The 12,874-nt window shown below is 38.8% G+C and overlaps 1 protein-coding gene across 3 annotated transcripts; it reads right to left on the bottom strand.

The window, feature by feature from the left end:
* Positions 1-2,871: 2,871 nt before the first annotated feature.
* Positions 2,872-10,603, bottom strand: LOC147279426 (putative helicase MAGATAMA 3). 3 transcript variants are annotated; one of them, XM_086250590.1, is made up of 10 exons: positions 10,506-10,603; positions 9,540-9,690; positions 8,259-9,407; positions 7,114-7,302; positions 6,837-6,932; positions 6,579-6,741; positions 6,328-6,460; positions 4,478-6,238; positions 3,571-4,369; positions 2,872-3,431 (listed from the first exon to the last, which is right to left on the bottom strand). In XM_086250590.1, the coding sequence occupies exons 2-9, from the start codon at positions 9,607-9,609 to the stop codon at positions 3,941-3,943; spliced, it is 3,990 nt and encodes a 1,329-aa protein (XP_086106716.1). In that variant the 5' UTR covers positions 9,610-9,690; positions 10,506-10,603; the 3' UTR covers positions 2,872-3,431; positions 3,571-3,940. The 3 variants fall into 3 exon arrangements, with proteins under 3 accessions (XP_086106716.1, XP_086106715.1, XP_086106714.1); XM_086250589.1 differs by having other exon boundaries at positions 6,579-6,738; positions 8,259-9,690; XM_086250588.1 differs by having other exon boundaries at positions 8,259-9,690.
* Positions 10,604-12,874: the final 2,271 nt, after the last annotated feature.

Consider the following 12,874-nt stretch of genomic DNA (forward strand, 5'->3'; position numbering starts at 1 on the left):
TTAATTCTTAATTTTTCTCTCTTTTAACACGTTTATTATAGCAGTTCTGATTAAAACAAAAAAAAACTCTGTAATTCTCTATTTCATATTGCAGCTCCTTTTTTTTTTCGGTAAGATCCCATGGATTTTTTTGTTTCTATGATGTCTTGATTATTAGAATATTCTTAAGGAGGGGTATTCAGACCACCTAAAATCACTGAGTTGACTACCCCCTTAAATTGTTGCCCATTTTTGTCCCTGCATGCCCATTCTTCAATTTTGGGAATAATTTAATAACCAAAACATCATTAAAACCTCAATTTCAAAACACAAAACCCACCATTAGAGATGCACAAAAAAATTATCACGAACAAACCCCCAAAAATATATGACAACCTATATATTCTCCCAATGAAACAAGGACTCAATATGCTGGATCAAATGTATTTCTTTGTTTCTTTCGAATTTATATATACAGAGTTGTTGATATTGATAATATAATGCAACAAATATGTCAACCCACTAGTGCGAAGCAAGATTTGGGGTCATATGAGTGTTTTCCAATCTAACCTAATTTAAAAGCATAAATATTATAATTGAAAACACATGCAAGTTGACAAAATAAGAAATCCGGCCATGATGGCTTAGCAAGCAAAGAGAGATGCAAGTTAATATGAAAAAGACGCACAGAGCTAAGGGCGATAGAAGATTATAATTTTTTCTTAAGGGCAAATTATATGCAGGTAACTCAAATATACATTTTTATTCACTTGAGTACTTCAATAAAAAAAAATTGTTTAGAGATACTTTAACTATTGATTTTGCACACTCAGGTACCTCAGTCAATTATTCCATCGGGGAAGTCATTAACTGCCTACGTGGCACACTGACATACCTTTAAAAACATGTCACGTGGACAAAAAAATAATAAAAAATCAAATAAACTTTAAAAAATCAAATAATTATTTAAAAAACTAAAAAAAATAAAAAACACAATAATTAAATTAAAAAATAAATACAAAATGCAGTCCCAGTACCCCTCCCACCCCTCCTCCGAGACCCACCCAACCCCAGCCACCTTGCCACTGACCCCACCCACCACGCCGCCGACCCACCCGGCCAACCACCACGCCGCCGACCCACCCGGCCACCCACCCCTCTCATCTCTATCTGCCTCACTCTCTCTCTTTCCCCGCCCCTCACTTTCACTCTCTGCCTCGCTATCTCTCTCCCCGACCGAGCCACCCACCCTTCTCTCTCCCCTCCCCTCCCCTCCCCTCCCCTCCCCTCTCATCTCTCTCTACCTCACTCTTTCTCTCTATCCCTGAAACCCCAGCCCCGACCCGCCCCACCCCGAGCTCTACCCTCCTCGTTCAGATCACAGAGAGAGAAAAAAAAAAAGAGTGAAAGAGTGACAAAAAGAGGAAAAACAGAGTGGAACTGGTGGCCGGAAAAGAGAGGGAGGTGGGTGGGTCACTGAGTTGGGTGGTCGACGCGGGGGAGGAGGAGGGAGGAGGGCTCAGGGCTAGGGTTGGCCTGAGGTTTCGAGGAGAGAGAGAGAGAGAAAGAGAGAGAGAGAGAGAGAGAGAGAGAGAGAGAGAGAGAAGATGAGCGGGGAAAGAAAGGGTGGGTGGCCGGGTGGGTTGGCGGCGTGGTGACTGGGGTCGGCGGCAAGGTGGCTGGGTTGGGTAGGTCTCGGAGGGAGGGGTGCTGGGGCTGCATTTTTTCTTTATTTTTTTTATTTAATTATTGTGTTTTTAATTTTTTTTAAATAATTATTTCATATTTTAAAGTTTATTTTATTTTTTATTATTTTTTTGTCCACGTGGCATTTTTTAAGGGTTTGTCAGTGTGCCACGTAGGCAATTAACGGCATCTCCAACGGAATAGTTGACGGAGGTACCTGGATGTGCAAAATCAGTAGCTAAGGTACATCTGAACAACTTTTTTTTATTAGAGTACTCAAGTGAATAAGAGTGTATATTTAAGATATCTGCGTGTAATTTTCCTTTTTTTTAATATATTAAGAGGAGAGTTATGGAAAGAGAATGAGTCATAAGTGGAAAGACAAAAAAATTCAAAACTCTTATAACCATACGATTTATTTTGCATAGAAATTAAGTCAAAAGCTATTCAGGTAGATTTGAAATTATAAATAATAAAAATATATAAAAAGAATTAAAAATAAAGAGTGCAAATAAAGAAAATGGAAGTGTGAAAATGGCCTCCCAAATTTGTTTGCTGTAATTGATATGTTGACTTAACTGACAGTGTGATTCAAACTCTTGGCTTCCTAAGTTTTTTTTTTTTTTGGCCAATGACTTCCTAAGTTAACTAAAAAGAAAAGATTCCCATTTTTTTTAGGGCTGCTATTTGCACACCCTTTTTTTCTTTTTACACACCCTTTCTTTAAAAAAAAAAAAAAAAAACTCAATAGAAAATACCTTATACCCCATCCATTTTTCTTTTTGCACACCTTTCCTAAACATAAAAAAAAATAAACACACAGCCACACACTCATCCCCGATCACCTCCCTCCCCACCTCTCCTCTCTCCGGCGATGGAGATGGGGAGATGGGGAGATGGGGTGTGTACGGGGTGGAAGATGGGGATGGGGGTGTGTGGGTGAGGGGAGGGGAGGAGAGGGCCAAATGATCTTTTTTCTTGAGTTTTTTTTTCAAAAAGAGTGTGCAAAAAAAAATTTAGGAGTATGCAAATAGCAGCCTTCCAGACTAAGAAAAGATTCCTAAGTTAACTAAAAAAAAAAATTCCCATAATAAGTTTAAATGGCTATTTAAATAATCAATAAAAAAGAAATGACTCGTACCATCTATTGACGATCGGTCGCATGATTCAACCAGTTAAAATACAAACAAACTGAAGGCAAAGAAAGCATCAAAAAATAATTTATATGATTCCACAGCTGAAAGATGTGTATGTACAACGTTAGTTGACACTACAAATGCCGCTACAATTAAATATATTCTAAAACAATTTCTGTACTCCCCCCATTTCTATACAGAAACATTGTAGTAGCAATGCCACCTTTGGCATGTATTGTATGCCATTAAACCTTCAAACTAACAGGAGAAAACAAGATTCAGAAACCCCCACCCTCACTAGAATTTTACATTCCCCCTTCCTTTGTATGGTCGTCATGCATTTTCTTGTCCAAAAAAATGTACATAGCATCCATCATTCAGTTGGGAACTTCTCTACATGGAAGCACACTAACTCTTATCATAGCACCAAGAACCAAGTTGTCAGCAGTATGTTTGTCGGAGTTATCATCAGGATTAGAAGCTTTCCCTTAATCTCATAGCAACCCGAAGTCCAATGTAAAAGCAACATGGGTGATATTACCATCACAGAGGTTGCAGGCTCAAATATTCTAGTATAGAAAGCTTTGCTAAACAGTATGGAAAGCTTTGCTGACCCCACCGTTTTGATTCCTGAGTTAATTGGTAACCAATACATGAGAACAATTGATAAACAACAACGAAAAGGCAAAGAAAAATTACACAGATGTAAAGCATCGCTCAAATTACAAATCTATGTTTTAGGCTGTCTTTTTTTAAGAAAAATTCTTACCTCTGAAGACTGTAAGCTGGTGGATCAAGGGTATGATTTTCCACCATTTACCCAAAAGCATCCAGCTCCTTGCAAGAAATCACAGGAATGAAATCAACCAAAACGACCTTCAGCAAAAGCAACTTTGTGCACAGGTCGATAGCCCCCGCCATCCCCCCTTTATTGCCGAACTTTTCAATTAACTGAAAGCATATCTGGCATAAAGTTCAGCCTTTCTAATTTAATGAGTCCAGCTTCTGCGATCAGCACAAAAGCTATTGCTCCAAGAGATTTGTGGCAGACCAAGGGCAGCATTGCAAGATAGGAAAGTAAAGAATGCCATGACGCTCTCATGATGCAAAAAGAGGATTCAAAAAACAACCATCAATAACTAGATATCTCTCTTTCCAACAACCCCGGCAGAACTTTGCTTCTTTTGTATACCATATTGCCAGGCATCTCTGGATTTATCACCTGACTGATCAAAATCATCCAACGAATTCTCGAATGGTGGTTTTTGAGGCCGGTAACTCCCATTCCTAGAAACTACTGATGCACCAAACTTCTCATCATCTTCTGATGGTGTTCCTGACCTGGATTCCATGTGCATATCCAGTGATCTATGTCTTGGTCCGGCAGACCTCAAACCCCTCATATTAGAGGAAAGCTTTCCTGGTAATGGAGTGTAAGAAGGTCCCTTCGGTACCAGAAATTCTTTGGGAAGAGTCTCCATGTCCACATAACAGTTCCTGGCTTTGGCATCAGTAATCAATGAAGCCCAGTCATCAGATTGAATCAAGGCATTTGCATTCCCCATAACCTGTCAAAACAACAAATTTAAAGGGGTAAACACCAAGGCATGTGCAGGTAGAGAATGTAAGGTTGTCTACAATAAAGCATAAATGAAAAAATAGAAAGAAATCCATACCCAAAGAGCCCTTCTTGCACGAGTGAGAGCTACATTCATGCGGCGAATGTCTGCAACAAAACCAACCCCATGACTTGAAGCCCGCACACAGGACATGATAATCACATCACGTTCTTGGCCTTGGAAAGCATCTACAGTGTTAATATATAGATCCTTTCCTTCTTCTGAATTCAAAGCATCCTCAAACTCACGTTGAAGGCATTTAAGTTGAAGTTTGTATGGTGTGATTATGCCAACAGAAATTTTCCCCATGCCCAAAGATTTTGAGGCTTTTTGGAGATGCTCGTACAAGCGAACGCAAAACTGTGCTTCATGTATGTTCTGATAAGAGACAGATCCCCCTCTATGTGACTCCCGCCCATGGGTAATGTCATAAAATATGTAAGGTCTAAGTAAAGGGTCCTTGTAGTACATCTCATCAGGTAAATTAGCAACACTTTCACTGTCAGTAAGACGTCCTTGGTAGAAGTACCTTGAAGGAAAATCACGGATTTGAGGATGCATCCTATACTGCACAGATAACAACATTGTTGGACATTTTGATTGCTGGAATCTTTCAAAAAGACTTCTACTGTATAACAAGGTTCCAGCCGCCTTGCTAATAACTGTTGCGGGGAGCTGCTGAGGATCCCCAACAAGAACACATCGTGCAGCACCAAGAGAAAGAGGAGGAAGAATTGCCACCTCACTGGCTTGGGCTGCCTCATCAATCACAACCATATCAAAACCATGTGAAAGACGAGAGAACAACTTGCGACCACTGCTTGAAACAGTAGTGAAAACAATTTCAGCCTCATTGGCAAAACTTGCCTCAAGATTAGCACGAGCTTCTTCCAAATTGAAATTGCTACCAGCACGAAACTTGCCTTCCAAAATGAATAGGCGAGACAACTCGACTAGAATTTTATCCCTGCTTTCAACCACAGCCGCAAGGTTCTGCAGCAATGCATCTCGATTCTGGTCTCGAGCCACCAGAACATCAGGATCAACACCAACAGATCCTTGGGAACGAACAGCAGCAGCTGTGACCGTAAGATCTCTTTGAAGATTAGTTATCTGCAGAGACAACTGAGCTTCACGATTTCTTAACTGATGCATCCACCCTAAAACTTCCTCACGACTCTTCACCAAAAGCTGTTCAGTTCTCCGCTCAACAGAAACGGCCTGGGCAGCACGTGTTTGTGAATCAACACCTACACGGGCTACATCTGGCCGATAAACTTTCATCTCACCATCAATGAATCCACGGTCAAGAACACGTGCAAGAAGCTCATCTGTTGCAGCATTAGAAGGAGCACAAACTAACATTCTAGGCTTTGGGCATAGTTTTGGTAGTGTACGAAAGAGATTCTGGTCCATGTTCTGAAGAACCTCATCAATTGATCCCATAGCAACATTATCAGCGCTGCTTTCATTATTTTGCTTATAGCTTTCAGGTGCTAATTTCTTAAGTAAAGAAGTGTAGTACTGCTGATACTGAACCAGATGGATGACGTTTAGCATTCCCCAGACAGTGTGTGTCTTACCTGTTCCAGGAGGTCCTTGAACAAGAGTGAAAGGCCATGGATCTTGCCTCTTTCCACCACTTGTACCAGCAGCTGTATGCATTGCAGCCCATTGGATTGCTGACAGCTGGGGTCCGTTGAAGGTCCTATGCAAATGATCAACGAAATTCGGTGTGAAGCATTCAGGCATAGCAGGGGACTGCTGCTCATATTTTGGGAAGTGTTCAGGACTGGGCTGAAGAATTGCAGCTTGCATCTATGAAATGTAATCTGTCAAATTATTATTCACGCAACAAATAGTAAATGAAAATATACAAAGCCACTATTGACCCAAAAATTTGTCACCTGCAAATTCAGACGACGAAATGCATGCAGTGCAACGTACTCCCGCTGGGTAGTTGCAAGAGAACCAAGCACAGTTAAATACCAAATTCCTTTGGGCTGCAGTTTTCTCAGAATATGATTGTCATCAACCAAGCTGGAATATAGTAATAAAGAGAGAGAAAAAAAAAAATATGTCAACATAGTTACTTGAAGAATACTAGAGGAAAAGCATCATCCAAAATCATAAAAAAAGTATAGAATTATGAAGCAACCTGTTCGACTCATAGGAGTCCCCAACATAAAAATGAAGGATTGCTCCTGGGGGATCACGAGTATCGATAGGAATATGTCGCCTAACAGTTCCAGCCACACGTCCACTGATTTCAGGCTCCTCATTGTCATCAGCTGAGGAGTTGTTCCTTTTGGATCTGACTGCTTCACATAAAATGAGCCAACATTAGTAACACTACCAATAGCATTAAAATCCAATAACATTATTTGTCAACCAGAAATGAATTCACATATCAGACCTGATCCAGGCCTAGGGGTTGAAAGAATTGCAACATCGCCCTCCTTAAATGTCCACTTGCATTCATTTGCTGGAAGGACTATTACATCATACCACCCTAAGCCACCAAAAGTTAGACCTTAGTCAGTTAACAGAACCAGGAAAACATAACACAGGTAATATTAGAGTTGCATCTATACTGGCTTTCTATAAATACATACATAATACTGTTTTACTTTGCCAAAGTTAGTATTGTGGTGTATCACTAAAACTAAGAAAAATTAGATTCGACTTGGTACCTCTTTCTCTCCTCTCAATGCTCCTTACACGAACCATTATATGAGCATCTCTTGAAACACCTTCTGTGAGTTCCTCCCATGTACTGTAAAGTTGTGCCCGACATTCCTCAAACAGCAAGGGTTCAAATACCCTGATATAGTCCTCAACAGATTCAAATCGGTCAGGAACACATTGGAGATCAGTCTCCCCTGGTGCACAGAGAACATTAATTTAGTGAAAAAAAAAGGGTTATGAAGAAAAAAAGGCTTAAAACCCCAAAGGAATGAAAGACAAATAAGTATTTGCCCAGGTATGAGAACACTAAATATAAAAGCAAATGATAACTCAAGTACCAATTACATTTACCCTGGTTGCTGCCTACCAAACAAAGAAAAATTCCATATGAACTGGAAGCTTTTCATAGCTTTCCCATATTCATTTCCACAAATATAAGCTTCAACTCCAAAAAAAAAATTGCACAATTATAAGCTACTTATAAGGATTACAATAGCAAGAAATCTAAAATCTCAGATAAATTTCCTGCCAAAAACAGCAAACGCAATATTTCTTTGTATTCAGTATGTCAATATGAAAGGACTATTCTCCCAATAGGCTCTCCTGATGATTGGACAGCCACCATGAAGCAGTAGAGATCCCCTCCACTAATTGTGGGCCTGGGCAATACAATATCAACTTTTACTTCTTCAAAAACTAATATAAGGAATCACAGTTCACCATAATTCCATATTTCAAATAAAAAACAAACCAAATAAAGCCTGCAGAAATATACTAGAACCATGTAAACATCAAATAAACCCCACCTCCCCAAAAAAAAAATAAACACTATGAGAACATTTGCACACAAGAGGCATATAATGGTGACAAGAATTACAAAGTGAAATTGAGAAAATCAATGAAATCATGTCAACTCGGAATCTCGATTTCACGCTATAATTGTCATCACCTTCCAAGTCTTTTGTGTGCAATGAGTCTCATAATGTAACAATTGGAGGGGCATGGAGCACTGGCATAAGAAAATCAGGAAAGTTGTCAATGCAGATGGACCAAAGCTCCCAAGAGTAACAAATTTGGTAAACCATGTCGCAAAGAACTTAAAGCAGTCAACAATGATGAACACAAACAGAAAAACAGCATTACTTTATACCTGGGTGATGCCAAAAATTTTCATTGGTAACCTCCCGTATAAGTCGCTCTACAGATGTGTCTTGGTATGCGTTACTGATTGCCGTTTGTTTCTTGGCAGGAAGAAGCTTCTTGTTTCCCAATTTGGAATCCATGGAACTTTGAGTGCTAAGAGCTGGCTTCCTATTAGCAACCTGTGAATTCTTTGGCTGCCTCATATCTGTGGGCTGCTTCCATGTACTCTGTCTTGGAACAGGTGGTAAAACCTCTGCAGAAGGATCAGTGTCACCATTTTGCCTTCTAGACCTACCTAGTAATCCATGACTAACATCCCCATTACTTTCAGATTTTGAATCGCTAGACTCTGCAGCAGTCCCTCCTTCACTACATAGAACATCAACTTGTTTCTGGTCCTTAATTATTGACTGTGACTGCTTTTCTCCAATGCGTTCAGTAGGTGGTGGAATAGTACGAACCTCTTTCAGAGTGCGGGTTGTAACAGGTGCAGGAAAGGGCTGTCTTCTTGGTGTTGAACTTTTGATTGGGCCAGCTTGCTTAACATCTTCCAAATTAAGGAACATTGTCTGTCTACTACGTTTCTTTCCCAGCTTTGCTTCATTCTGTTGGTCCATCTTCCTCTTTACTGGATTACTTGCAGACTTGAGTACATGGCTCGCTTCAATGCCTTTAACTTTCTCTTGTTTCTCCTGATAATCCATGGATACATGACCTTTAGCATTGCTGTCTGAGTTTCGGCTACTGTTGCTATTCTGATCATGATCCAATCCTAAAGAAGTACGACTGCTATTATCATCCCTGAGACTTTCAGAAATTTTAACATTAGAAGAATTACCGTCTTGAGCAACACCAAAAACACAACCATCAATCACTCCAGCTTTTCCTTGCTCTTGTGAAGTTTTACCCTGTTCATTCAAAGTGCCAGTTCCAAATGCATCAGCAGATCCCTCAGCATCCGACCACTCTCCTTCTTCTCTTTCCACAGATGGAGCATTTGCAGAAGCAGAGCCTAAAGTTGGTACCAATGTCATGTCCTCGTCATTACTTGGCTTAGACAAGTATGCATTTTTGGGATTCCTATCTCTTGCCTTCTTCTGCTCAGCACCCCCTTCAGAGCCATGGGCATATCTAGGGCGAATAAAAGGCTGAAAACCTGACACGGATGATGCATGTGAGAAAGCATGATTATTAACAATTCCTTGTGTAACAGCTGCTACCGAAAGCATTTCAGATGTGTGTGGATTTGTAGAAGGAAGTGCCTTTTGGGGCTGGAAACAGAAGACACCTTCACTTTCTTCATTGTCCTCAGACGGGGGTTCATTGAGATCAAATAATGGCTTTCCTCGAGAACCCATCTCATATGTAAATACATACAAACTAAACCGTATTTCCAAAAAGGTTGAATGGGAGCTTTTCGTGCTTTTCTTCTACACAGACTGAATAATCAAAAGAGGGTTTTTTAGTCCTAGTGAATTCTACAAGCAAAATTTAGCAAACCAGTCTATCAACAATGGTATGAGTAAGCAATCCAGAATCAAATAATTAATAATGAAACACACCACAAGAGACACTACATGCTCCAAGAAACAGTTATCAAACTGGAAGAATTAAATAAAATAAAAAATCAGAGAACACATAAATTTCACATACTACTATTCTAAGATTCAAAAAGCATAAATTGGTTTTCCAACAAGAAATGGTAGGAATTTTTGTTTAAGTCCCAATTAGCTCTTAAACTCAAACAAAGAATATATAACAGATATATAAGACCCAACAAATGGCACCAAATAACTTAAGCAATAATAAGCAGTTGAGACAATACATATAGAAAACCCTAGACAAAAACTAGAGGAAGGCTTGCAAAACTGATTAAACTAACAAAAACCCAAATCTACAAACACAGTGCCTGATTCAATTAGATTAAATCCACAATTACCTAATCAAATTGAAATCCCAATTGCAATCCCAATCCTCACCAACTGACCTAGCATTCTGCTCTAGGGTTTCATCAACAACCCAACACTCCAAATCCCAAGACCCAACCCCCAAATCCCACTCACATCCAAACAGATCGAACTCACAATCCGTTCAACAAATATTAACGCATTAATCAAATTGGTCAGACCCCAAGATTCAGTCTTTCTCCAATCCCATTATTCATGCTACTGTTCTTCCGCATCACAACAAATCCCCAAAATAAAATATTTAAATTTAAATTTAAATTTTAAAAATATAGCAGATGGAATTGTACCTCTTTTAGAGCTTCTTGTATATTCAAGAGAGGAAAAAAAATATTATCAAAAATAAATTAAGAGAAAGAGACTCTCTGTAGGGTAAGGGTTAGAGAGAGAGAGAGAGAAGAAGAAGAAGAAGAGCAAATATGAGAGAAAACAAGGGCCTGGTGACGGGTTTATATAGGAAATATCAAAGCACTTCGTCGGCCGGTTTTTTCTCCGGCCACCGTTATTTTATTCCCGGCAATTTTTTAATCTGCCCCTTATTTTACTTTATTTATCGTTTCGAGGATTCTAATTTCCCAAAAAGCCCTTCTCTACTCCTACTTATTGCCGATTTGTGTTTTGCGGGGTTTGAATTTGACTGGGACTCCTTTCTTGACAAGGAGAAGGGTAGTTTCGGGATTTTGGTAGCTACGGATTAGGGCAATCCAATGGTTTTGTTTGCGTGTACAACGCTCGCACGTAAGAATCTTACGCTTGAGGACGGTAGTAGAGAGTGTTTGATACTTTGATCTGAATTTCACAGTGGACCCACGGGAGTGCCACGTGGGCGGAGTTCATTGGTGAGCGATGTATGATTCCTTGATTGGATACGTGTGCGGCTTTTAACTCTTTTTATTATTTTTTTGCTTACGCAGGGAACGGTGGAGTTCTCCCAATGTTTGAGGGTAGAAAGGTAATTCGGCGAAAGGAGCGAGAGTACAACCTCACGTGCTTTTAAAGCGGAGGGAAAACACGAACGGAGTGGTATTAGGTGCACGACACGCCAAGTCGAGGCGCGTGGGGAACTCAGTCTCTGTTCCCTTTTGTTTAAATTTAGAAAAGAAACCCTCGTGTAGGTGGAGACCTCTCTATGTTATTCCTCGTTTGTTTGTTGGTAATTACTAAAGTTCAATTGCTAACGTATAAATGTATAATGTCATGAATCGATAATCATAACATTTTTACATAATAAGAAATTAATATTAAATAAAATATTAAATTAAATAGAAATACAAAATTATGGGCAAGAAACTAAATGGAGATAGATATTGGGAAGGCTATCATATATAGCCTGCCATGCCATGATAACATTGTTGAGAGTGGTTGGTTAGATATTCATTTAATTTTGGACATCGCAACTAATTTAGTTGTGGCCAATTCTCCATAGATGGAATTATATCAATGCGGTGTAGACACAAGTACAATATCATGCTGCTAAATTGTTCTATGATTTATTGTTGGGATGATTCACGCATGTGAAACTTGACTTTAAATAGGAGAAAAATTGGTTCCAATAATTTATTTTGCATTCAATTAAGTTGGTTGGTGATTTCCTTTGCATCAAGTGATAAATCTAATAAGAGACCTTGTGCATGCAAATCACAATATATATTTCTATATAGTGATAACTGTGATATACATACTCTGACTTATTTTAGTAGGAATGGTAATAGAGCCGTATTAGGCTAGATTTGTAATTAATACTTCCGTCAAGTTTGCAGTTAACTTTCCCGCTAAATTTGCAATTAAACGCTCCCGCCAAATTTGCAATTAACGCTCTCCGTTAAACATATAATATACTAACACACAAAAATGCTCTAAAATTAACTGGTTAGTAAGTTAATACAAAACTAAACACCTTGTTAGGCCCACCGCACAATGTAATATCAAAATCCGAACGTCTATTTTTTAGGCCATATTTCAAAGATCATTCCTGGAAAAAATCTCCAAAATCGGAAGTCATTTAGTCATTTGATTATAACAACAACTATTTATATGCTTTTATCGAAAACACTGATCGTCTATTTATTTGATCTCAATTAGATGACTAAATAATTTCCGATTTAGTTGATTTTTTGCAATGATAATCTTTGAAGTATAACCTAAATAATTGACGGTTCGGATTATGAGATTAGTTATGTGGTAGTCCCAAAAGTATGATTAGCTTCGTATTAACTCTAACCAGTTAGTTTTAGAGCACTCATCTACTAACACATATCATTTTTTTTAAGGATCATCCATATAATAAAACACAACGGTTTAAATTATCTCCAGGTCCGAATAGCTGAGATCGTTTTGGCTTAAATCTAATGGTCGGTTATCTATTTCTCAAATTTACTTTCTCACCCATAAGGATTGGTTTGCCGCCTCTCTCTCCTTAATTAATTGACGCCTCTTCTCCTTAATTAATTTTTTCAATTTAGTTTCTATTATTTATTAAACTAATTACTCTTGTCAAAATATCGGTGTTTGTGAAATAAAAAAGTTGCTCACGTGAGTGCGGAGAGGCTAGTATTATAATATAACAACATAAACTTACACTATTAAATATAAAATATACACTCCAGTTAACATGAGGGATAAAATATGAGGAATGAGTGAGGAACGACACATATAAAGG

The sequence above is a fragment of the Dryas octopetala genome, chromosome 7 (assembly GCF_963921425.1).
Source record: "Dryas octopetala chromosome 7, drDryOcto1.1, whole genome shotgun sequence".
Lineage (NCBI taxonomy): Eukaryota > Viridiplantae > Streptophyta > Magnoliopsida > Rosales > Rosaceae > Dryas > Dryas octopetala.

Bases quoted from the DNA above. Each gene is read 5' to 3' on its own strand.
- LOC147279426 (XM_086250588.1), bottom strand. From the start codon at position 9,609: ATGGGTTCTCGAGGAAAGCCATTATTTGATCTCAATGAACCCCCGTCT. The intron at 7,303-8,258 runs GTATAAAGTAAT...TCTGTGCACCAG, and splicing joins AAATTTTTGGCATCACCCAG to GGGAGACTGATCTCCAATGT. The intron at 6,461-6,578 runs GTTGCTTCATAA...ACTATATTCCAG, and splicing joins GACTCCTATGAGTCGAACAG to CTTGGTTGATGACAATCATA.